At 40.3% G+C, this 27,705-nt stretch overlaps 1 protein-coding gene across 1 annotated transcript in view; it reads right to left on the minus strand.

The window, feature by feature from the left end:
* Positions 1–27,705, minus strand: part of TMEM132D (transmembrane protein 132D) — a 609,030-nt gene that overhangs the window by 318,610 nt on the left and 262,715 nt on the right. The window contains exon 3 of the mRNA XM_087423464.1: positions 15,717–15,863. Coding sequence (XP_087279590.1) covers positions 15,717–15,863 — 147 coding nt within the window. The remainder of the gene's footprint in view (positions 1–15,716; positions 15,864–27,705) is intronic.

Below are 27,705 nucleotides of genomic sequence, written 5' to 3' on the forward strand. Positions count from 1 at the left end.
CCTTCCGATACACCACAGCTGTCAAATTAGGTTCTGATTTTTGACACTGAAGGGCTAGATTTTTATGTTGAGTGCAGAACACTGGGGCTTCTTAGAAAATCAATAGTAAGTGCACACATCTCTCATTGCACTTACCTCAACGAAATAAAATGATTTATCTATTCTGTTCATGCCTGCGAGCTATGTGAATGTGCAGGACCGTGTTTATTCATCTTTGCATCCGCGGTGCCTAGCCCAGTGCCTGGTGTAAATTAGGTGCCTAACATATATTTGCTGAACTGGACAGATGTGATGCAATTTCACTGCTTGAAATGATTGTCAGTGCTGAAGATAGTTAGAATTTTGCTTTTATGATACATTCTTTTGATAGCTATGATTTGTTTGAAGCTGGAGCCCTTCATCAGGAAAGCATCCCTCCAATTGCAGCACTGTTCTTATGGGAAAATATGGTCCAGTGTAAGATAATATGCTCTGTGATTAGTGATGTTCCAGAATGCCCAGTGATGGAACACAAGGACTGCCTATAATAGAATTGCTCTTTAGTCATTCTGAGAGACTCATTTAATCAAAGCCTTCCAGCATAAACTGCTGCTTTCTACCACGAGAGGCTCTTTCAGAAGAACATTAACTCTTGTATCTCCCCAGAACCCCGCTTCTGCATGTTTTAAATCAAAATTTCCCCATAAGCACCATGGATACAGTACCACCCGCTTTATTTCACTTCTCTCTTCCTCTAGACGCCTCCCGACTGCCCCAGTAGGAAGTCAGGCGCCCACAGACATGGCAGCCCCCAGAAGCCAGAACTCTGTGTCTCATGACTATCAATAAGTTGGTTTTCAGCCCTTCACAATCCTTTGAGCTCATTTCAGAGAAGACTTTTGTTCACACACCTCCCTCCACATACTAGTTACAAATAAAATGAATATGAATGACTGACTGAATGTATGAATGAATGTGGAGTGCGAGCAACATGACAACTTGATGTTTGAAACCCTTGTGGCCTCATAAAGTCTTGGAGAGCCTTTTATCACTAAATGGGATCATGACATGGACATTGAGACAAGAACCATGCAAAATACTTTTCATGCATTAAGCTCCTCCATCCTCGAGATATCCTTAAGGTATGCGTCACTATTATGTCCACTTTACACATGCGGATACTGAAGATTAATTCGGAGACCATATATCTTGGCCAATGCCACACAGCTGACAGGTAGCAGGGCAGGGTTTTGGACCCAAATCGTGTGACTCCACATTATCATTCACTTTATCACTATGCTATCCTAACTCCAGAAGATCTTCCTTGAGTCAGAGAGCTTTAAATGCAGCATTGTGGCTGAGAGTTCAAGCTCGGGACCTGCCTCCCTCGGGTCTCAGACCTCGTTCTGCCACCACTGCTGGAGTGAACTAGGGAAGTGCACCGGATTCCTATGGCTGCGGTAACAAATTACCACAAACGTAATGGCTTCAATAAACACATTTGCTCTCTTCTACTTCTGGATATAGGAAGTCTGAAATCAAGGCACCAGCAGGGCTGGTTCTTTCTGGAGACTTCAGGGGAGAATTCACTGTCTTGCCTTTTTCAACTCTGAGAGGCTGCCCGCATTCCTTGTCTCCTGGTCCCTTCTTTGAATCCATCAAACCTCCGATTCCATTGTCACATCTCTCCTTCTGTAGTCAAGTCTCCCTCAGCCTCCCTCATACAAGGACCACTGTAAAAGCATCATGTCTACCAGGATAACCTCCCCATCTCAAGATCCTTAATGTAATCACATCTGTGAAGTCTCTTTTACTCCATAGGGTAACACATTCACATGTCCCAGTAGTTAGGAGATAGATTTTTTTTGCTGAGGAAGATTAGCCCTGAGCAAATATCTGGTGCCAATCTTCTTCTATTTTGTATGTGGGATGCTGCCACAGCATGTCTGACAAATGGTGTAGGTCCACACCCAGGATCCAAACCTGCAAACCTGAGCTGCTGAAGTGGAGTGTGCCAAATTTAACCACTATGCCATGGGGCTGGCCCCCAAGATAGACATATTTTGCACAGAGGAGTGAGGCACTCTTCAGCCTACCCCAAGGAGTAATTTAGGCTACCTAAATTTTGCTGGATCCTCACTTCATGATCCATAAAATGGGGATGATATTTTTGCCTTTAGTGTTAGGAGAATGAACCAAATGAGCTAAATTTAGTTATAGGTAAAACACTTAGAATAGGCTGGCACATATTTATCTCTTAACAAATGTGAGATATTAGTATTCAAATTACTCTTTGGAGGTATCTAAGTGTAGACACTATAACGAAAAGGGGCTGGTCTGAGGTTCTGAGAATGTCTGAAGATAAAAGAGACGAGTGAGACAGAGGACACAGCCGTCAGGTGTGGGGAAGCATGAGCTGGGCTGGGGTAGAGCTGAGGACCATCTTCGTGGGTGTCAAGCCATTTCATTGCCCTATGTTAAAATGGCACTCGACAATAAATACTAAATGAAATTTTCCTTCCCCATGCAAAATTCAATTCACATCTTCTCATAAATCCTGCCTGAGGCTCCAGCTACAATTTCCTGGGCTCCTAACCCCATCACAAGGTCACTCTGAAATTAGTTTGGCGGCAGTATTCTCTGTGGCAAGCATGGTTGAATAAGGAATAGGGGGAAATCATGCTTTGATTTTTCTGATGATATTTACGCCTTAAAAAGAAAATCCAACTTATGATACTATCAACTGAATCAGAACTTGTTAATTTCCTTTATTTTTATATGATTTTAATACATATCCTAAGATTATTACATAACAGAATAAATCCATTCTAATTCATCTTACTAAAGAAAGTCAATGCACATTATATTTCATAGGCATTTCAGATATTTTTGTTGCTCCAATCCAATTTAGCATCATTTTCTTAAATGTAAACACACAAAAAATGTTCAATGTACATAATTGCTAAGATAATCAGAAGGCAGTCATTTTTCCAAGAGAGTTCTTTTTCCAGGGAGAGTAAACAATTTCATGAATACCTTGACAGCTCCCTTCGCATCAACCCTGGTTTCACGCTCGAAGGAAATGTGTACATTGCTCTACAGCAAGTTTGTAATAGCAATAAAAGAATTAAAACTCCTGGATATTTTTTTGGAATTAATAAAACTAATATATGCTTATTGTAAAGGTTGGTAAATGTTAACAAATGAAAGACAGACTCTAAGATCCATGAGAATAGACATTCCATTTTTCTGTTTTAACATTGAACTCAGGTACAGTACGGTACCTAGAACATGGTAGGTTTCCAAGAAAGTTTATGGTTTGAATTCAGGAGAAAACAGATATCACCCATATTCTCATTCTTATTAAAATTTTGTCATATTTCATCTTTAGCCTTTTGACTATGTTGTGCGTCTGTGTATGTGTGTGCATATATACCAGTAAATTGAGAGCATTTTCTCATGCCAATAAATCTTTGAACACACCATTTTATTGGCCCTGTTACATTTTGCTGTGTGAATATGCTAAAGTTCATCCCTCTATTCTTACCTACTTAGCAGACTCCAAGTTTTTTATTATTAATTAAAATGTGAAGACCATGCTTAGCATAATATTTCCGATTATTTAGGATAAGTTCCTAGAATATAGGACCAAAGGGTCCTTAAGAAATCTTGGCACATATAGACATACCGCTTTTCGATATGGGAAGTTAAATGAAGGCTCTCTTGTTCACAGTTGCACTCATCTGCAGTCATAATATAATAGACTTTCCTCTATTGCAGCATAGAGAGGTTTAGGCTTTTATATGTTGAAAATACTTTGTCCTTTAATTGTGTCGCATCCTATTTAAGAAACCTGAACTTCTTTTAAGGAAGGGGTCGTTGATTTGGTACCCGTGGAGACAGAATTCATGGGTCTATGAACTCAGGTGGGGAAAATGCAACTTTATATTTTTATCTTATTTTTAGCCTTGAACTGAAATTTCGCACATCCTTCAGTAATGAACATAGGCAGCAACAGAGGAGGGGTGACGGGGACTTTTCATGAACAGAAGTCGCAATGATCTTCATGTCATATTGCATTTGTAACAGATATTTCAAAACAGATTCTGCCCTTAAGACTTAATTGAAATCACACTGGTTATTAGACGTGCTGCTGGACTTCGTTTTCAGGGCTTTATTAAGGAAGCACATCAGCACAATTAAAAATATTTTGAAAAGTGCATTTCAATATAATCACATTCCTATGAATTTTATTTTATGAAATTAAAAACATTATTCTGAGAAGATTCACAGGCGTCAAGAGCTGCTAACGCAGTCCCCGGCACCTGCTGGGAAGGACAGCAATGGAGAGATCGGGATCCACACGTTCCCTGTACCACCCGCTGCAAAGGGCTCCAGGACTGTGTGGGCCATATGCACCGCCAGAGCTGCACGAGACAGGTGAGGCGACGCCGAACATGATTTTGAGAGCTTAACCAGACCAAACATTAAATAATACACAGTGAAACACTTAATGCCTTTCCATCTTTCTCTCAGTCCTTTCCATTCCCTTAAGGAGAAGGGCTCAGTCTGGTACACAGTTGTCTTTCATCCTCCTGAAAGACTTGCTAACCGTCTGCTGTAACACGGCAGAAGCCGGCTTCAGAGCCTGCGGCAGGCAGTATCTCTACCTGGAATTCAATAATATTGACTTTCTTCATTGTTTGAATTTTACAGTTAACTTCTGAATCCAAGTGATCCTAGTTTTCCATTTGAGGCAAGATAAACTCCCTTTCAAATGCATTTACTTACATTCAAGAGTTAAAGCAGTTCAAGGAGTGAGTGAGCAATCCTGCAGGTTACACGCAGATATGGTGACAATAGTATGCTATTGTCAGAGCTTTGGGAAACTTGGACCAACTTCAAGCATTTTTTCCCCATCAAATCCCTCTTTTTAGTGATTTCATGTAAAACTATAATCTATGCACACAACCATTAAGCTGTATATGTTGAGAAACATCTCCATTTCTTCACGCAGCCTCTTCAGAAACCCATGTTGTCTCATTTCTTTTCAACGGCTTCATACAGGTTTTCTCCATGAGGATCTGTTAGACTAAACACCTACAAACCAAACAAAATGCTGTTCTCATCCATGTTCCATTTGCCTCCAGGAAAGGGTAATTAAAACCACAATCAGCAAGTATCTCAGGCTTCAGGAGTTACCCAAGGACAATACCAACGACTAAAACTGATGTCGACTGAATTAAAAGAATACTTTCTTGTGTTTAGACAGGCCAGCTGATTTCTGCACATTTTGAAACTGATCCTGACACAGTTACACCCTATACTGGTATCCTGTCCACAATTGAAACACCCATTTTTCTCTAGAATATTGTAGAGTTCAGATTATAGTAAAGAGGCGGCTGATCTTGTAACGCGAGGTGAGGCTATCCTTAGCATCTTATTTCTATGGTATAAAAACTGGATCCACCTTTAAGACAGAGATGAAGGATGTAGAGCCCCCTGAATTTATTGATTGGAATCTTCCGTTTAAAGAAATAAACCTCTTCAAAATAGTGAGATGAAAAAGCTTTAAATGCTGCCTGTAATTAGAATGGCTGGTCAATGGATCATATCTTCTACTGCTGATCACAGAGCATTTACATTGAAATTACAGGTTCCTTTGAGAAGTTTTAAAAACTTATAAAAGAGCATGTTTATATAAAAAATAAAAGGAAAATAAAAGAGTAATTCATAAAGAATTAAAATAACCTGGTGCCTGATAACTTAGTGGATCCCAGTGAGAAGTTGAAAATCAAGTAATTCGAAAAGAGATCCACAAATTGTATATAAACGGACTCATAAATGTATCATCTCATGTATCTGGTTTCTTCCACTCAACATAATACTTCTGAGGTTTATCTACGTTTTTTGATGTATCAGAAGGTAGTTCTTTTCCATTGCTGCATAATATTCCATTGCTTAGCTGTAGCACCGTTTTTTTATCCACTCACCAGTTGATAGACATTTGGGTTATTTCCAGCTTGAACTATTATGGAAAAGGCAAAATTACGGATTCATAAAAGAGACAAGTGGTTTCCTGGAATTGGGGAAGAAGTGGGGATTCACTGCAAATGGGTAAAAAGGGACTTTTTCTAGTGATGGAAGTGTTCTAAAACTAGATTGTGGTGATGGGTGCATAACAAAATAAGTTTCTAAAACTCATTTAACTGCAAACTTAAAATGAGTGAATTTTATGGTATATAATTTATAACTCAAAAGCTGTAAAAAAATTAAAACAAAGAGCTCTAAGTAGGAATATAAAGTCCCACGCCTTTATCGCTAATTTCTCCAACTATGTCTAAGTTCAAACAGCATTCCTAAGAAGAGAAGGCACACCAGGCTAACTGGTGACAAAATTAATCACCAGGGTTGAAAGACTAAGAAGTCGCCACGGAAACTTCTTGAACTCATTGGCACACAGCATGGTAGTTGAGGACTGTCAGAGAAAGGCACTTTTAGAAACGATAGAAAATCCAAAATGTGCACATTTAAACATAAAATAAGACATCCTGTCCAAGAGAACAATAATCAGAATAAAATTTTTAGAACATAAGAAACAAGATGATACTTTTCACAGTCAGACTGTAAATAAAGCTTCTTTGGATGGATCCTATAATTTTTCTTTTGTTTCTTTTTTTAATGTTCCATGAAATACTATTATCCTTCTAAACTGCTCCCCAGGCCTTCAAGAAACAGATAATCCTAATGCATCATTTGTTCCATCAAGCTAAGCACACCAGGGAAATCCAGAGATTTTAGGGTATTTGGTAGGATGCTCGTAGTAAAGATTTGTCATGGAGAATGAAGGCATAGATCAGAAGACCACAGAGGCCCGTGCAGCTGAATGATCAAAAAGACTGACTTTCCTGAAGAACTTCTCCCTTACCATCAAAAACATCTAAGGCTGTTTAGGAGGCATGCAGAAATCTATGCACCTTCTTTACAATGGACACTTATCAAAACAAATGTGACTACAAATGCTCATGACCCTTAGCAAACAGAAAAATACTTTTATATTCTGCATCATGCATATATGTTATGCGTACATACATAAATATAAATATAGACACAGAATTAAAAGATATACAGATACAGATATAGACATAGACATGTTTTTCCCCATAGGTCTTTTACTGATGATGTTTTCCATGTTCGCAGAGAAGGACACTATAGACAATGCATATATGGGTGTACACACACATGCATGCGCGCACGTGTGCACACACATATTCATTGAAGTTTCCAGTTTAGAAATTTGCGTGAAGACAAATAGCAACCCATAGTTTTCTAGATGGGACGTTATGTGTCACATCAGATACTTCTGCTACTGCAGACATTTTTGGTAATTCCAATGAATAAAGAGTTTTATCTTTCCTTGAAGCAATATGTAGTGGCTTGGTCGGGCTCTGCAAAATCACAAACCCACAGAAACCAAACATTAGCCGTGATCTACAACACCGGAGTGTGTTTATGAAGCATTGTGATGAACACCAGCAAGTGGCATAATATAATGATTGTTACTATTAGGTTATTATTTATGCCGCGTTTGTGACTTTTGTAGCTACAGCAGAAGGAGCGGCGGGGGTTAGCTCTCTGGAGACCCTATCAAAAGCAAAAACGGTTTCCACAAGTCAGGATGTGTGGCAGTAACTCACTGCCATTACCCACAGAAAGCGAGTGTTAAATAATTTAATTCTAAATTTGGTACTCTGCTTGGAAATGGGAGATATTAAATACCAAATATATGGATGTAATAAAAGGAAAGCAACACAAGGGTAAATTAAGGCAAACCTCACACTTTCCGGTGCTACCACATAATGGGATGGGGTGAGTGTCAGGAAATGGTAAATGAGGCAGCCCGAGGTATAATTTCGTAGAGAATTGGGCTCATAATTCCCCTTAACTGGAATGCTGTGCGCTTGTATTACTGCTGCCTCCTTTCTTGGTCTATATGGTTCAAATGGAAGCAATACAAATAAACTGACATTTCCTGGGACAAAACTCTGTGCTATCTAAAATTCCCTCCTTCAAGATGCCTGCAAAGCATCCTTGCACACCCTCCTCTAAGGTTGTGCTTCAAATGTTGGTCCTTTAAGGAGCAGCTATTTCACATCCCATCTATATCTGGATTAACTGAGCATTTTTCTAAAAAACAACACATTTCTGTAGGTCTCTTTTTAAAATCATTTGAGTGGTAACATATCATACATGTTGTTATTCAAGTTTCCTACCCCTCTCAACATTACATTTTCAATCAATCTAGTGTTGATATCTGTCAATGACCAGATCTAGGCCATCCCTCGTAATTGCTGCAAAGATTCTATTATATGAATGCCTCATTTTTTTAAATCAATTCACCTCTTGATGAACATTTAGGTTATTTTTAACTTTGAGCTATTTTAAAAAATACACAATGAACTCTCTTGTACACATCTCTCCATGTCCATGGCTTAGTTTTTATCTAGAGCAAATGTATCCAGAACTGGAATTTCAGGATCATATGCATAGACATTTTAAATTTCATTAGCCGGATACTGACACATATCTCACCAAGGTGGACAAACCATTTTACAATTCCTCCAGCAGGGTATAAGGGTTCTCTGTTCTTCCTCATCCTCAGAAAAATTATTCGCATGTATTTTTTTTGGCCAACATAATTAGGAGAAATGATGTCTAGTAGTATTGGAAACAATACCTCGGTCTGTTGTATCCATAATGCAGAAGTTATTAAAACAAACTTGAATGGAAACACTTCTGACAGAGTCAGAAGGGGACTCTGTTCATAGTCACAAGAGGAAACTCTGTTCATACTTGATACAGCCTCCACAAATGAGTAATGTAATTCATCTCGTACTTTGGGAAATTTTCATTTAGACTCTGGAAATAAAATATAATCTTTCCTGATCTAGGAGCACTCAGGTATGCATGCTGCACACACACTGTAGTCATTTTAACAATCTAAATACAATTAATAGATGGTTTTCTTTGAATGGTGGTCTTTATTTCGAAGAGTGTCTGTTCACACGTAGGATTATATTTGATTCTCACAATAGCCTAGTGAAGGCTGACTTTATTATGCCAATATAAGACGATTTTTTACTTCTTACTACCTCTCCGGTGAAATGCGGGATGGCCAGCATAAAAATGAGAAATAAAGATTAGATTTCCTGAATCTTACACTCACGTTCTTTCTACTCTTCGTGAAGGAATTATCATTCAGAGGGTAGTATGTATGACTATTATAATTCACAAGAGTCAATGATGAGGCTATTGAAAGCATTTAAGGCATCAAAAAATCAAACTTGCTATGGGAAAGATATATCATTTTATAAGGTTATACTGTTGTCTCGGGTTTTGTTGTTGTCGATAAACTCAGGTTCTGAATGTCAGAAGAGCTGAATCGTCTCACCCAAGACAGACCTGGAAAATAACTCTAATCGTATTATTACGTTAGTTAAAAACAAAAACAAAAACTTCAAGATCTTCGTTTTCCATCAGTTGGTGTGTCATGTTGACACAGTCAAGCAGCAGTAAAGTGCAATCACTAAGACTTCGCTTTCTAAAGCAAGACTGAGCATTTTTAAACAATCTATAATATCTCTGTTACAAGCAATTTTTTCCTGAAACAACGAGAGGCCAGGTCTTTTTGGCTTCAAATTTGGGCAACCCAGCAGACAGACAAAGCATCTGAAAATAGTCAGTATTCCAGTCAGCACTTAAAAGGGCAAACACCCAGGACTCTACGAAACCACGAATTCCACAGTCGCAGTGCATTACAACTTTACTTTTTTCTTCTTTTCCATATCTTATCTTTTCCTAATTCAAAACCAATCCACGTTCACTATGCGAATTTTCAGAAATATATACTGGGCAAATGGGGGGAAAATACGAATCACAAGTAATATCGCCGTCTGGGGACGAGCTCTGTCAATTTCCTGATTGATATCTTCTCAATTTTTCCTGCCTCATAACTATGTAGAAAAAAAATTGGTATGATCTTGTAAGCTCTTCTGTCATCTACTGATTTTTATAACAGATTTATTAAGATATAATTTGGATGCCATAAAAGTCACCATCTTAACATTTACAATTCAGTGTTTTTTGGTTTATTCACAGAGTTGAAACAACCATCACCACTATCTAATTTTAGAATGTTTTCATTACTTCCAAAAGAAATCCCATATCCATTAACAGTCACTCTCCATTCTCCCCTCCCCAGGCAACCCCTAATCTACTTTCTGTATCTAAGAACTTGCCTATTCTGGACATATTGTATAAATGGAATCATACAACCTGTGGTCTTTTATGTCTGGTTTAGTTTACATGGTAAATGTTTTCAAGGCTCATCCATGTTGTAGCACGTATCAGCACTTCTCTCCTTTTAATTGCTGAATAATATTCCACTGCAGGGATAGACGCACTTGTCTGTCCATTCACCCTGTGGCTGTTATGACTAATGCTGCTGGAACACTTGTGTGCATGGTTTTTCTGTGGACGTTTTCTCTCCGTCCTCTGGGGTAGTAGCCAGCAGTTCTGGACTCACGGTAACAGCCATCTCCACCTGTTCCTGTGGTCATTCTTCTTTTTTATACTCTGTTTGCTGGCTTTCAGTGATTTCTCTTTCTTATTTTTACTTCTTTCTTATTCTCGCTTCTGAAGTTTCTCTCTCTCCTAAAATTCTTACTCAGCTGTACTGATTTTACTTCCACAGCAGAGGATCTGGGTTTTTCACCTTCCGATCATCTTTCTTATCTCAGACGGCTTCTTCTCCTGCTGACTTGATCTATCTTTTATGATCCAATGCTTATTTTGAATCTGAGAACATAGGTCAGTGTTTAAAATCATCTCTATTTCATACAGAAAATTTTGTCTCTGTCTCTGATTTTTAATGGTTTTCCCCAAATTCTTTCTTATGGTGATATTGTCATATGTCTGTGTGTTTTCTGCCTGTTGGGCTAGCCTGCTCCCAGAGGTACACTCCTCACCCAGTGACTCTGCCTATAATGGTCACCTGTCCAGAGAGGGAATCTCACTGGCTTTGACATGCTCATGCGCACCCATGCCACAACTTACTGTCTATATTAGGAGATAGTCCTGATTTTTTATGCCTGGGTCTTCTACAGTCACATCCCCGGTCCTTTTCTTTTTTATGCATATTTGAGATTCGCGATCTTTGCGTTTTCCTTCAACCCAGTCCTGTCTGCACTTTAACAAACACTTCTCTGACTTTCTAACATATGCATGATAACTTTTCCAGTTATTGCTAATGTGGGTCTTCCCATTCCTGTTATAGTTCACTGGAAATTTCCATGGGAACCTGGTAGACTCAAGGATATAGTCAGGTACTATACTCTTTCCATCATCCTATTGGAAATCCCACAACATTTATTCTTTATGAATTGCTGACATAGAGGTTGCCCAGCCCATCCACTCTGCTCTTCTGTCTATGGAGCAGAAAACTGATTCTGACCTGGGCACACTGCTGCCTTTAATAAATGATATTTCCCATTTCCCGTTGACATCTGGCATGGTCACCTGATTAAGTCCTGACCAATGACAGGCAAGAGAGAATTGGGGGTTGGCATGAGTTTCCAGGAAAGCTGCTTAGAGGGAGTTGATCCAGCTGAGAAAACCCTTTCCTGTCACTTTTTTTGGCCTACGATGCAGATGTGATGACTGGCACTCCAGCATCCATCTTAATCTATGAGGACAAAAGCCATCCATTAGCATGGTGTTGAAGACAGACAGGTGGCTAGGACCCTGATGGTACTGGGGAGTTGCCATACCAGCCCTTGCCTGCCTACATCAGGGCTTCTTTTATGTGAGACAGAAATAAGCTTCTATCTTGCTTAAGTCACTCTTATGTGCATTAAAAAATTAAAAAATCAAACCTAATTCTAACAAATATAGTATGAGATGTATTTATGATGCCAGCATTTTCTAACTTTGAACATATATTCAGAATTTTAATCATATATACCTATATTTGAAATATCACTTTTTACTTATGACACCTTATGTCATTACTTAAACTATATTTGTTTTAAAATGAAACATATTACCATTTCAGTATTATATGAAATAAACAGACAATAATAATGAAAAGGGATTAAATTCTAGCTATGGACTCTTGCCTGTCTATGATCTATTAGCAAGGGACAGAGGCTTTAAAGACATATTAGACCCTAAAGCGATGAACTTCTCTTCAATCAGAAGTCTTGCTGGAGAATTGAAAAGCATGTAAGTTTCCATAATTCAAGTTTATTTAGTCCCATTTCTACATACTACCAAAAACCATTTAAATAGCAACTGTGGTAAACGTTGGAAAACACTCGTGAATGCAGAGAAGAGCAAAGAAATAAAAAATATATGGTTTTTGTTACACACTTATCTAAGTTTTCTTAGTGCTATAGTGAGCAAGATTCTGAAAACACAAAATGGAATTTGATGGACAGAGCAAAACTAGTTATTATGCTTCTGTTCCATAATATTTCCTGGCAATGATCAGTCAAAACAGATCTGAGAGCTGTGATAACATTCATATGTTAATACTGGGATGATAAGGTTTTCAGCAACCTAATTTCTTCAAAAAAGGAGGGATTTATTTCAACTTAGATAAGAGATCTTCAGACATTCCTGTTGAGAAGTGCCTCCTTAATCCATAAAATTACACCTGTCACAGCGGCTTAACTTCATTAACGCAACATCGTGATCCATGGTGAATTATTAGCAACACAGAATCCATGACTCTCAAGCTAATTAAGACTGCCTCTTTTGCATTCCGATGATCTGACTTTTAAGAATAACTGAAAAACATTCAAACAGAGTAGGAAGAATTTATAAAGCAAAACAGCTTCTGAAGCAAAACTTACTAACATGAAAACATCCACTCCATAATCCGTTTTCCAATTATCCTTAAGAGAAAGAGAAATAGATCTCCTCCCAGTTCACTCGCTATCCCAAATAGGAGGACATGATTTTTCTTTATTTAATGCCATAAAGACAGATGTAAAATGAAAGATTTTGAAGTGAGGATAAAAGTTGAACATATTACTGAGACTATATCACATTCAAAAAATGTCTGTTTTAATGGCATACATTTTATTAAATGGTAATGCATGCACACAGTTAAAAAAAATCACAGTCCAAATAGTTCACGGTAAAAATTAATTTACATCCAGCCTTCTCCCCCAACCTTCTCAGCTCCCCCCAGGAGAAATCCCAGTTGGCAGTCTTTCTGCTCAGAAAAGCACCCATCTCCAGTTTTCCCCAAATGGGGCTTCAATATATATGCTGCTATGCATCTTACCTACTTGAGCAGGTGTACTGGAGACCATTCAATATGTGTCTTTATAGATTTGCATCATAACATATATAGTCACAGAGATACAATCGAATTCCAGAACTTCATTAAACCAATATTTACGGAGAGCCGTGTGTGTACCAGACGCTCCTGCAGGAGCTGGAAACACAGCTGCGAACAAGACAGACACAAAAGCTCCCATCTTGCAGCTTCCTCACTGAGCAAAGCCTCCTTAGCTTTAGTGTAAGCACTGGGGATTGCACACAAATGAAATAAACCTCTGCATCAACACATATGTGTATATCTAAGACACATAAAAATGTACATGCTTATGCATGCACATACTGAAACACATATATCACATATGTTCTCTATACATACACTATATCTCCTATATAATATATAGCATATTACGTACACAGACACATAATAATATATACTTATATAATATACTATATACACACAAACATAGATAATATACTCTGTATAGATATACATATACAACATACTACAGACACACACAAGTGGATGCGCGTGTATGCTCTTTTCCATCATCTGGACCCATTGTAGGGAACAGACACAGACATCAGAATCTACAAAGGCATAAGGAATATTCTCCACAGGGAATGCATGACGATACAGGGACTTTTGAAGGGATAGTTTGATATTCCATTCAGGGCACTTGTTTCTTAAAGAAGATACTGATACAAAAGAAAGAAAAAAAGGGCAAGTCACACATTTGTACATTGTGACATGCTCTGGAGATGCTGAGTTTCTGTTCCATTTAAAAAACTGTTAAAACTCCTTGGAAGGGCCTGCATGATTTGATCCATAAAAAGGCAGCTTACACCTCAATGGGGAGGAGCTCCCCTTGGAAATTTTCCTTACTTCTCCCTGGTGCCCAAGATGAACTGAACTAACTCTTAGCCAGAATTTCAAAAGGAAAAAACAAAAAGGTTCAAATCCCTTTGCATTTCATAGAAGACACTACAGCCACCACTACTAAGAATAATCCATGGAGTAGACAGCAAGAAAGAGAACAAGACCAACCAAACCTGCATAGGCTGAGATCCTTTCCCCCAAATTCCTCCTCCTCTTCTGTAAGGAATAAAATATCTGCCTATCTATCCACGCATCCATCCATCCTTCCTAATTTTTGCTGACTTCACAACACAAAACAAATCTTCCACGGAGGAGGCACCTTATTGCCAAATCATGACAGACGTATTTGGACGTGTGCCTATCTGTAGTGTGCAGACTATTACTATATAAACATTTAGGGAAGAATTCAAATACAAGTTTCTTCTTTTTCCTCTCATTTGCTCTACAAGCAAATCTTAAGGAAAAAAAATCTTGAGTCACCAGTCACAAGGAAAGACACAAATCAGAGCTTGAGAATTGATAACGCAAACCCCGGAGCACCAATGTCGAGCCGACAAGCACAGAAGAAATTCCAAATCAAACCATCCCCAAACTGGTGCCAATCGCTCCTTGGAAATGAACTCAAAAAACTGCAATAGCCATCAGCTGCGACTCACGACCTCCGTATTAGAATAAATAGCGGAAAATAAACAGATTTTCTAAACATTGAGCTAAAAAGTTTTAAAACCTGACCCCAGAAATAATGTGTTACATACCTGGGATTTGTCCATTTGCTATTGTTTCAATTTTCAGTACCATACTGAGCAAAAAGTAACCAACCTAAAAGTGGCAAAAGTATGTGACCAGACTAGGAATTCTCCCGAGTCACAAGTGAAGTTTCGGGAAACAAGAATAAAATAAGAACCATTGAGTTTCCAACTCTCTCTGCCCAGCTGTGAATGGACTGGGTCTAAATTGGTGGGTATCAGAGACTGAGTCAGATTTTAATATGTCTCCAGAGTCGTTCACGATGCCCTGTAACTCCACAGAAGACAGTTCACTGTACCATCAGAAAACGGCTGCACACGAATACAATTGACACGTTATATTTAAATCCACACAGTAAATGCGGAATGCACCCCTGTGTGCCAAGAGATGCACGCACTCTGGTTTTTAACACTTGCAAAATGAGCCATTTTATCAGAGATGCCCAGACTTTCGGTTCACCTAATAATATGAATTAGAAAGAGGCCATGCGGAAGTGTAACATCATCTTTTAGATAAATTCCATCTGCATGGAGTGGTCCTTGCAGGTGACTCCGAGCTGTGCTGGGATTCTAAGTAGGTCCACTGTGAATAATAGCTCACCTTTCCCAAATGAAGGATTCTACCCATCTTACCTTGAAGCACTAATAATACAGACGAGGCATGCCAAATGCAAACTGCAGTGAAAACAGTTGTTAGCACATCTGGGGAAAATGAAGCCACTGTCGCAGCTAATGTGAATATACTGAAGGCTAGTGGGACTCACCTGTTTTCCGAGCCAGTAGATTTCTTCTGACAAAGGATGACAGCTGGTGCATACTTCCCAGTATAATCTGTGCTCTCCCTGACATCCCAAATGGAAGGGCTGCTGGCTCTCACCCCAACGATGTTCACGCCTTTCTTCACCTTGGCCCTGTGGGAGACAACGAGTGCATAGCTGAGACCACGCTGGGGAATCCTGGGTTCCTGCTGGTTCTGGGAACACCATGAACTTAATTGCACATTGTTGCCTGGCAGGTGGAAGCTCATGTTTAATAGGTCACATTTTTGCAATTGGCTTCTGAAATCCATCTGTCCTAATTTTCCCCCAGTTATTCCCACCTTTAACAGAAGAGCTAGTAACAACAGTACATTGACGGTAGGCAAGAGTCAGATACACAAAGAAAGAATAATATTGTGTTAGTGGATGGCTTTAATTAAAAAAAAAAAAAAAAAACTACCTGAAAACCCCTAGACAGTTAAAACTAAATAGAAAAAGGAAATGAATTTAAACTGCAAAAGTAAAATTGATAATAACAGGACACATTCATTGAATGTCTCCTTTATGCCAGGCATTGATGGGCACTTCACCTGTATTACCTAATTTCCCAAGCAAAGTTCCAAGTTCAAAATGGGGAGGCAGCCGCTCAGACAGGTTAGGGAATAACGATGGCCCATAGGAAACAGGGGTGCCGAGACATGAACAGATCTGCCCGCTTCTGTTTTTGCCCTTCCCACTACACAATCATCATCGTTATCCTCACCATCACCATGACCGTCATCTTCAGCATCATCAGTACCTACACTTATGAATTACTTACCATAACCCAAGCACTCTTCTAAGTTCATTATAGTTTTATCTCCTTTAATTCTCACCAATGCCCTATGAGGTCAGTACCAATTTAATTTTCACTGAGCTGCTGAGAAACCTGTGGACCACGCAGCTCATGAGCAGGTGACTGGGATATGAAATGGCTTCTACCCACAAGGCAGGTCGAACCATGCACAGTGCTTTCCTCGGCTCCACATTAAACTTTCTGATGGTGAAGCCACTTCTTTTGATCCCACTCACATCCTCTGTCACTCAACAGTGGTCAGTACGTGTCACGAGATCTAACATCTACTGAGACTTTAGACAAAGACAAATTTACCGGAGCAGGTGCGCCCTCCACCACAGACTCTGTTTATTATTTCTATCCTCCTTCATTTATTCCTTCCTTCATTCATCCCTGGAAAGGGATAGATGATATGGCCACAGGCTTTTCTCCAAGCTATCAGTGACTTTGTTCCCTACTGAGAAGCTGGACAAGTGAGAAAGGACACAGGGCAGAGCTGGTTTCCTTGTACGTCCTTATGTTTCTCTAAGAAATTTCAAGTGAAAAACGTATATGGAATGGAGAGTATATAGTAAAAGGACAATGCAATAATTGCAAACAGTTCGATGTATGAACTGCCTATATGCTTGAAAAAGTCATGTTTTCTCTTCTTGGTCCCTTGAGCAAAATATGAAGAGTTTTGAAGCAAGAATACCAAATGGGGTGGTTTGACGGGTGACAGGGTAGAAGACAATGCCAGAGGGCAGCCTCTGACATGCCCGTTCCAGATTCGTGATTACTGTACCTGTATGAACACAGAGGCGAGGCAGTGGATCCCGAGTCCCCACCTAAAATCCTCACTCTTAGGATCTGGGGAGACGAGCAAGAGGGGAGGGGACAATAATCAGGACTGGGGCTTGGAGAGAAAAGGAGGGCTCTGCCCCTAACATAAGAACACCATTTCCCATAGAAACAGCTTTAAAAGACATCATGCAGAAGCAGCTCACACAGCAGGTCTGCGGCGGCCGCCCTTAGAAAGCCCCGCGTGCACGGCTGGCCACCGGCGGCATCTGGGAACTGGGATTTCGAGGGTTCTCTCCATTCCCTGATAAGAGGGGCTCACTGTGCCTAAGTGGTTGTACAAACGATGTAGTTTATGCTGGACCCCTGCTTTCTATCTGGCTGCCTGGAATTAGGGCGTATACCCAGCAGAGGGTGCCAAGGTGACCAGCCCCCCGTAAAAACCCTGGGCTCCTAGGCTCAGGGGAGCTTCCCAAGTACCCAACATTTCACAACTCATTGCTGAAGGAATTAAGCGCATCCTATGTGACTCCCCCGGGAGTGGACTTTTGCAAGCTTGCGCCGGTTTCCTCCAGACGCCATCCCCTGCGCCTCTCCCTTTGCTGAATTCGCTTTGTACACTTCTGCAGTAACAACTCTTAGCCATGATTAGGACTATATGCTGAGTTCTGTGAGTCTTCTCAGCAAGTCATCACCCCCAGGAGTGGTCCTGGGGACCCCTACACACGCAGTGATTTGACTAGTCTACAAAGGGAAGAGGAATCATTTCCCTTGTGTGGCCCTCAGTGCTAAAGCTAGCCTTTTTAGCAGGTGAGCATCATACAGCAGTGTTTCTATAGGAAAACAAATAAAATGTTTTGTGTTGCAAATAACCATTGTGCAAGCCAAGGTTTTGAAGGTGGTCACTTACAAATTGGGAATCGCATGCATAGGCCAGAAAGCTGTCTGACCTTCTAGATACTCAGGTGAAACACACAGGCGAATAAACTATGATTCTGGCCTTGCAGGAACTCAATTAAATTGTGGGCAACCAAGATGTGGTGGTGAAAAAAAGTTCAATTCACTGTGGACAGCTACGATTATATCAACATGAATTCTAAGGGCTGTCCCAATTACTGTGCACTGGAATTTTAGTGAACCAAATTTACTTTAAATAAATAGGTCATCAACCTGGATTTGGCAATCTTTTTTATTATACTGGAGATATCAGTATATAGGCTTTTTCTGATATAGAATGGGCTCATATTTTTCTTAAATTTTATTCATAAGTAGGTCATTTGGAATTCAGATAATGTTTCTCTAATGAATCATTTTTAACTTCTCAGGAAAGAAGACGATTGCTTATTTAACCCACGAAGCACCCATATCTGTTGCTAATAATTTTATTACAGCGACATGAAACTACAATTGATAGCATTATTTCAAAGGGAAAATTCTTTCTGAAATTTAGTGCAGGATACTAGGAAGTTATCTTTCATAGACACAGACTATTTCCATAAGAGAAGACACATTTCTACAGCATAATTCAGACGTTCTGAATTGGAGAAGAAATCCTTGCTCAAGAGATATCACTGAATAGTGTGTGTATATCAAGTATGAACGTATGCAAGAAATTGAGTGGTTATTCCTTAGAGACGTATCTATAGTATTTACTGAACACAGTTTGCATTGAGTTAATAATTCTGAAACGCTAATCTCAGAGCTGTAAGTGGCAGCGTTTTAGAGCCATCAGGATAATTCTTAGAACACGTGCAGTTTGGCTCCACTGGGTCTGAACCAAATGCTAATTACTTTCTTTGTTTATGACAACTGAGTTACTTACATTCATTAATGGAAGTTTTATAACTGATTTGTAGTTCAATAAATACAGGTTACACTGACAGCTTCATTACACAGAGATAAACATAGCACTTGATTTCCAAAGACACTTTGCCATAAATTTATACTTAATACTATATCTGCTATAGCAATAGTGGGGAAAGCCATAATCTCCCCCCCATCGTATGCACATGCCCTGTGGATTGGTGTAAATAAAACCTGCTTGGGGTAAGGGTATATCGTGTTTTTAAAACATAACATAGCTATGGTGTATGTATATGTATATAGACACACACACACGTATATACACACACAAATACACACATATATATACACACATGCATATATACATACGTAAACACACAGAAACATATATATGCACACACATGTACACATACATATAAATGTGTGTGTGCGTGCACACGTGTGTTCCAAGTACAGTATCCAGTAACATAACTGAAACAGCTAATAACCTGAGCTCAGAATTGCCGTGCGCATTTGCTGTTTTTGCTCTCCCACATCCAATCTCTCATGTTCTGGGTAACAGAAGGATGCAACACACTGACAAGTGTTGTAGATTTGGTTAATGGCATCGTCCTGATTAACTGGTGGAAACCTGTATTCCCCCACTGGTTCAAAGTCCAACAAAAACCTCTTTGGGTCAAAGCAAAACTTTTTTGAATTTCTCATGTCTCATTTATTTGTTCTCCTTAACTGTGGGAAAGAATAAAATATGTTCTCATATGCAGTAGCTATACATCATATTTTGCAATCACTCATTGCTTCTAATTTCTCATTGACCAGGAACAATTTATGACAGCACCAGTTCCCACCAAGCCCACACATTACATAGCATACAACATTTCATTTACTTCAAGAACTAATTTCAGCCCCGTCCTTATGTCTTGGCACTGCCCCAGCCAACAATTACATTAATGTGTTTGTTTATGATGTTATTAGCAGTTCTTTGTGAATCACATCCCACTTTTCGCTCCATGAGGCACTGGGCTCTCTTTCAGTGTCTGGAATATACTTGCTAAGTCCCTGCCGTGGCTTTGGGACTGTCCCCATAGACGCAGGTAAAGACCAAGAGCACTACAGAAGAGCTGATCCTAGTTAGGTAATAACCTAAATTAGCAAGTTCCAAATATTTTTTTAACATGTAAATTATTTTATAGTACTCAGCCTTAATATAGGCATATTCATTTATCAATTTATACTAGGACTATTGAAATAATACTATGTGTGCTATAAAACATACACAAAATATAAATAAAAAATGATGAGATTGCAAATAACCATGTTGAGAAGTTCTATTGTTTCCTCATCCCAGAGAAACATTTTGCACACCCCTTGGGGTGAACACCCCACTCGAAGGGGATTGCTCTAATCCACCGGAAGCTTTAATTCCCAAGTGTAGGATGAAGACACACAATGAGCAGAAGTCACGTTATCATGAAGCAGGTAAATGGATATTAACAAGATGCTTAAAGGTTCCTGCCACCTCTTTGTGTTCAGTCTTTACGAGGATGAGGGAATCTGGTTTCAGGCTGCCATTTTTTTGGTAAAGTTAAATATAGAATGAAGCCCAGTTACCTCCAGGCAAACCATTTTGATGTCCTGCTATCAGGGAGGCATTGCAAGTGCCAGAGGGACAAAGTCCCTGCTGTCAAAGGACGACCACCTTTGGGAGACAAAGGAGCAGAAGATCAGACATGGAGAGGAGCTTGCTCACCTAGGGAAGGGGAGTCTCCAGGACGCCCAGTGGGAGGAGCCAAGAGTGGAGGAACAGCGGGGGCCTGGCCTCTGTAGGCCAGACCCTCTGCTGTGTGAGAGGGAGGTGAACAGTCCTCAGTAAACGGTTGATTAATTGACCACTACCAGGGCCTAGAGTGGAGCTCAAGTCATTAATTAGAAAGCACACACTGAACGGGGTTGACAACTCAAACCGTGAGCACAGGCCTCATCCACAGGGCAGCTGCCAGGCCTCCCCGTGCCACCCACCATGCAGGCCTGGTGCTGCCAAATCTTCACCATAGTGAAGAGAGGCCAGAAATCCTCACTTTCATGTGAAATTCCAAAATTTTACAACACTGTCCAGGCCAAACAGACCATCTGAGGGTTGGAAGCAGCCTGATGTGATCAGTTTGTGACATCTACTGGCTGGAACGCAGTAGGTTTAATCTATCCCGAAGGAGCGAATGAATCAATGAGTGATGTGAAAACGTCGTGTTACCTCTGGGGTGTAATCGAGGTATCAAGAGTCAAAACGCACTTATACCCACATTCTCCCCTCCACATATACCCTTGAATAATAATAGCTCTATTGTGTTTTGTCTTGATTAAGTGGATGGAATGTGCTCATCATAGAAAAACAGTGAGTAAGCCACAAAGGTATAAGGAAGAAAGTAAAAATGACCTGAACTCTCATCACGCTGAACCTAAACCATCAATATTTTAGTCATCATCCCTCTATGTACTTCTTTATTCACACGCCATCTGTATTTTTATATAAATAGGATCATGCCCAGGACTGCCATACAGCCACACAAAACGTGCATTGACCAACCCCAGGAAGCATGATACACAGAGATTATAATGTGAATGGGGCCTCCTAGAGTTGAGCAGTGCAAAACCTGCACAACTGTATGCAGCAGCCCTGATGACATTCAACACGCTGCTTTATTCACAGACCATCCTGGTCTCTCTTCTCCATCAGCTCCAGGGACAAACACAACAGTTTAAAGCAGGAACTGGGTTGGCCACCTACCAGCTCAGGGGAGCCCAAGGAGGAGAAAAGCCAAAGCCACAGAGCACTGCATCTTGACTCAAACAGACAGCAACAGGTGCTGTCAGCTGTCCAGCCAGGCCAGCTGTTTGCTTTGAGGACCTTCTGTGACTCCTGGGGGCGAGATGGGGCAGCATTTTTCATTCCATTACACCTGGCCTGTGGGCTTTCTTTGCCAGCTCAGACAGATGTTCAATGCCTTTTAAAGAGTGATCTTAGTGCTAAACGCTTCCTGCACACAATCTCAAGTTTTTCCCAGCACCTGGTTTTCCTTCTGACTCTCAGTTCGTGGGAAGGGCCCCGAAGGCCAGTCTTTCCTCTGAGCACGAGGTCGCGACAGACAAGGGATCAGCAGAAAAAGGACAGAAGGGACTGCACACCAGACGGGAACCGCGCCAGGGGGATGAATACAGATACCGCTGTCAGAGATTTGGAGGGAGTGGCCCCGGCCCTCCTCTCAGCAAAAAGGCTTTGGATATAAACCACTGAAGCAGGAAATAAATATAATGAATAATATTTGGTGAGTAAACCAAACCTGTTACTTTGTTTATTCATTCAACAAATACTTTCTGAGTCCCACCTGTTTTCCAGGCACTACGCACAGCACCGAAACGCAAATAAGAGCAAAACATGCATGTTTCCTATGGACGTAGAACTAACATCTTAGTGGGAGAGATAGAAGACACATGCGCACACATTTATTATGTTGATAAATTCTACAAAGAAAAAGAAAGCAACGCAAAGGGATAGAGCGCCCAGTGTAGGGGGGCTATCTTAGACAGACTTAATTTATTTTATTACCTGCCAAATGGTAAAGCCAGCAATTAAACCACATGTGCAGGCAGAAGGGAAATACATATACATACACGGATCCCTTCTAAATTTGACTTGCTGTTTGCCTAGCATTGAGTAGGGAGGAAAGTCTCCTTGTTCCTCCTGAAAATAGTCAGACCACCACTCAATGGTTAGGGAAGTGGTTTAAATATTCCACAGCTTATTATGCAAGACCAGTGTTCATGGATTCATGGGGATCATTACGACCCCATGAGAACCTGTAATTCTCATTTGGAAAAACAAAGCCTTGATATAGACAGCACCCCTCAACACAGCCTCCGTAAAAGATGGCTGAGTTGGAGGGGGCGGCAAGAGAGGGCAGAAGATGCTGCACTGGCTCATCATCAGTTCCAGAAAGACAAGTCAAGTTATTGCCTCATTGACACTAAAGCAATAAATGACCACGCTCTCTGCACTGCCCATATGTCCATGATTAGACGGGACCACCTCATTCTCTATACACTAATGAATCTCCCATCGTGGAGTCACCCAATAAATCAACAGACATGCAAGAAAAAGTCCTATTCTTTGTGGAACATAATGAACTCTATAAGATACAGTACACCAAGTCCTTAACCTAGTGTCTGGTAGAAAATAAATTTTAGCCATTGTTATTACTATTTCCTTTGTTACATAGAAACCTTGACGCCTGATTATTTTCAATCAGTTTTCATCCTCTTTCCATCTCATCCGTATAATAATCACTAGACAAAGCCCTAGCCCTTCTAAAAAAATAGAACAAAACAAAACACAATCTCTGCACTCCAGTGGGAGACAGAAGACACAGATTCGAAGTTCAAATTGGCTCTAGAAGTTCCAAATTTCGAGAGGGCCATAATCCCAGCCTAGCAAGCAGGATGAATATTTGCAAGAAAACCAAATCTGGAGTGGCTTTCCCAGTGACACGTGTTTCAGAACATTCGACTCCCTCCCCTGTTCCCCGGGCCCAGCAGTGCTCTGGGGGCCGGGCTGTGTGTGGTTCCCAGGGTCTGGGATAAGATCTAATTTTATTGTCTGTTACAAGCCCCAACCTCTAATTTCACTTACAGCACATAATAGAACTGGATTGCTGTTTTCTCCAGCCTTCAAGGTTACCAGTGTTTTCGAGGGGTTATTTAAATCTATTTCTTTAATTAAGGAAAACATTCTAAATCAAAACCAGAATTATGGTAAGAAACTCACATTTCAGGGACGTCTTTTGGGAGGTTTTTAAATTTTAATTAACCTTTTCTTCATCGAAAAAATAAAACAAGCATGTTGTAAATATTCAAACGTTACAAATACGGATACAAGAAGAGTTTCTCTCACTGCAGGTTTCTCTTCCCCAACTTGTCCCCAGTTTAGTGCACATTTTCTGGGAGATCAACATGCTTAGACATGTAGATTTTCAAAAATACCAATGGCAACACACTGCACACACTTACACTTAAAAACATATCTTGTAGGTACATCCATAGCAGCGTTTAAAGATCCACTGAATTCTTGATTCACAGCTGCAGTCACACGCTGCTTAACGACGGGGACACATTCTGAGAAATGCGTGTTTAGGCGATTTTGTCATTGTGCAAACATCATAGAGTGTGCTTACACAAACCTAGATGGTATAGCCTGCTACACACCTAGGTGATATAGTGCTAATCTTATGGGACCACCGTCATATATGTGGTCCATCGTTGACTGTAATCCATTGTGTGGGTGTATTTGAACAAAACCTAATTGACTGGTGGCCATCTGATGGACAAATAGGTGGGTCATCTTCCTAAAAATGGAGGTTGCCAGATGGCAGAGGGTTGGTTAAAAAGACAGTGGGAAAATTAATCCTACCGTCTTCTGTCCCTAAGCAAAGGGACACCTTGACTAACTAAGAAGGAAGTTATTTCCCTAGAAATGCAGAAGAGGAAACACATTAATGTATTTCAAAAAATTATCACCTTTCTCATTTCACAAGTGAGAAAACTAAGATTTAAAAGAGGTTACAAAGACCAGATAGTTCCTCAGGCCTCCTGCGTGGACTGTGGGACGAGTGAAAGAACAGAAGCACTTACTACACTGTGCTGTCACCTGCCGAGTGTGGCGGTTGGTAGCACTTTTCTTCCAGCCACATGTAGGATTTACTTCTCCACTGCTTTGAGGTTAGGTGTGGTCACGTGGTTTTGTTCAATAAAATGTGAGCTGAAGGGACACGAGTCACATTTGGCCGAGGCTTGAAGAGTTAAAGCTTGTTGCAGTGTCTTTTCCCTCCAGCCCAGTGATTGTAAATGTTCCATCCATGTGGCAGCTGCTCCATCACCTGGGCCCAACAGAGTACAAACCAAAGCGAGGAAAGTGGCAGATATGTAATGAAAGAGAAATAAAACTTGGCTTCAAAACACTGAGGTCTTAGGGTTATTTGTTACTGCAGCATACCCTAGACTATACTACCTCTCAGAGAAATCCTTCTCTGACTCTTCTCCTAGTAGCAGATAAACTAAACGCTTGAGTAAGAATTTGTGGATGTTTACTGAGCCCTCATTACATAAGAAACAGACTGACCTGGTAGTTATTGGAGAGATTTACTCTTTGTGTAGAACAGAGATAATTTTCCAGATTCTACGGCACTGGGTAAAAAAGCAGAGGACATGTTCCATTTTTTTCATGAAACCAATTATTATTCCACTCTCACGTGTTTTCTTATATTTTTATATTAAAAAAAATTCCTGATAGAGAAACTTGATGATTTTGTAGCCTTGGGAGCTGAACGTGGGGGCTCAATCTGTATGTGTCACAACTACAAAATGGGGTTTATTTAAGGAGAGGTGGTTCATTGTTCCTCCTCTCCGACTGCACCCGGCAAGTTGTTCTTTCTTGCTGTAACTCCTCAGACTCTTGACTGACACCAAAGACTAATTCTCAGCAGCCCACTTCAGAACCAGCCCCTCTGTTGACATCGCCTCACAGCACTTAACAGCCCACGTGCTGTAACGCTGTTATTTGTCAGCAGCCAGCTGTTCCGCTTTCTACAACACTTAAGTAACGATTTCACAGCCATCACCAGACTGCCATAATGACACTGGCTGAAAGCTAAGTCCTAAAACTGGTTGTAAACTGCAAAGAATGCCAGGGCAGGTGAAGACAGACACTTTGAGAAGTAAGAAGGGACAGCTTGCTCATTTTCCATTGATTGATTTAAATTTCCATTCAGCTTTCTTTCCTTCACCTCAGTCCAGTCAGTGTTCAGCAGATATGGCGGGTTGTATTTCCCAAAGATGACCACAACAGCATCCATCTCCTGTCCCACATGCTCCTCCGACAATGTGACTTTGTCTCTCCCCCATCAAGTAGGAAGGCTTGCACCTAAGCAGAAGCAATGCTATGACACTTATGAGCTAGGTCAGAAAAGGTGAATCCATTTCCATCGTCTGTGTGTGATGCTTGCATTTGGAGCTCTAAGCCACCACTCAGAAGTCGGAGGCTTCCATACTGTGAGGAAGTTCCACCACCAAGTGGGGCCATGTGCAAGTGTTCTGGCTGACAACCCCAGCTGAGGTTCCAGGTGAAAGCCAACATCCACCATCACCCATGTTTGGAGTGAGCCTTCAGTGGAGTCCAGCCATCAGTGGTCTTGTCGCCTCTTTCAAGCCTTCCTGGAGCACAGACATCTACCCCAGATAGGCTCCATCCCAATTCCTGAACCACCAAATCCATAAACATAAGAAAATGGTTGTTGTCTAGAGCACTAAGTTTGGGGTGGTTTGTTATGTAGCAAGAGAAAGTGGAACAACAATGTTCTGACCCAAAACTGAGAAATCATTGCCTACTTGTTCTTGGTTTTCAACAGAGGCTCAATTCTCCTTGGGAAGGTCAGTCTCTCCCTCAGAAGTCAAAGAGGGCAGCTTATGAGCTGAATTTAGCCTACAAATCTCCTGTCTGACAGAGGTTAACTTCCTTGTGATAATTTGAACCAATATTTTAAGACATTTCCTTTAAAATCCTTATTTTTGGCTTATCTTAAAACATAGTACAATCATACTTGATCTACATGCCTTAATAACACCAATCAGCTGAGGCTGCCACCTTTCAACAGTGCACGTTTTCTTCAGTTTTCCCTGGTCCTCAAAATCCCCTAGTGCTTCTCCAAACACAAACATCTTTCTTATACCCAACCTAGACTTTTCACTCAATTTTATTACCTGCCTGTCCCTGAAGGCAGATGACTTTGGGACCCCTGCTTTTTTTGCCCTTAAAATTAACAAAGGGTCCAATGTTGCTATTGTATCAGTAACTCCAGATTCTAATGGTTTAATTGCAGTCCTGTGACTACAGAACACAGAGAACTCAACATCCTCTGATACTTTGTTTGGGGAGAAGGATATATATACTGGTAAGAAGGAAGTAACACAGATGGGCAGAAATCAAAGTCCTCTTCTAACTGGAAAGTCCTTATACGTAGGTTAGTGAGGCTTCTCTCTTGCTCTAAATTCCTTCCCAAAAGATTGGAAAAAAGTATGTCTGTTGAGTTATGAGAGTAAGTGAATAAACTGTGTTCAGAAAGAAACATCACAAAGAAATGAGAAAGGTGAATCCATGTGTTATGTGGACAACTTCCAACAGAACTGTTTAAATGTATGTAGATTGGCAGTTGAAAGATTGAGTGTGCAACAGGAAAGTAACATTGTAACTGTGTTTTCTCCCATACTAAATTCTATCTATCCATCTATATATTTATCCATCTATCTTTCTATCCATTGTCTATCATCTATCTATCTATCTATCCTCTATCTATTCATCTATGATCTATCTATCATCTATCTACCTATCATATATCTAACACCTATCTATCATCTGTAGATAGATAGGTAGTCTATCTCTCTCTAGATAGATAATCTCTAGTGATTAACTCTTTCCTTTTTATCTTCATGTATGCTTTTAAAATCACCCTCTCTTTTCCAAATCAAAAATTC

This window comes from Ceratotherium simum, chromosome 35, assembly GCF_057802395.1.
Source record: "Ceratotherium simum simum isolate JZ-2026a chromosome 35, ASM5780239v1, whole genome shotgun sequence".
In the NCBI taxonomy this organism is placed as follows: Eukaryota; Metazoa; Chordata; class Mammalia; order Perissodactyla; family Rhinocerotidae; genus Ceratotherium; species Ceratotherium simum.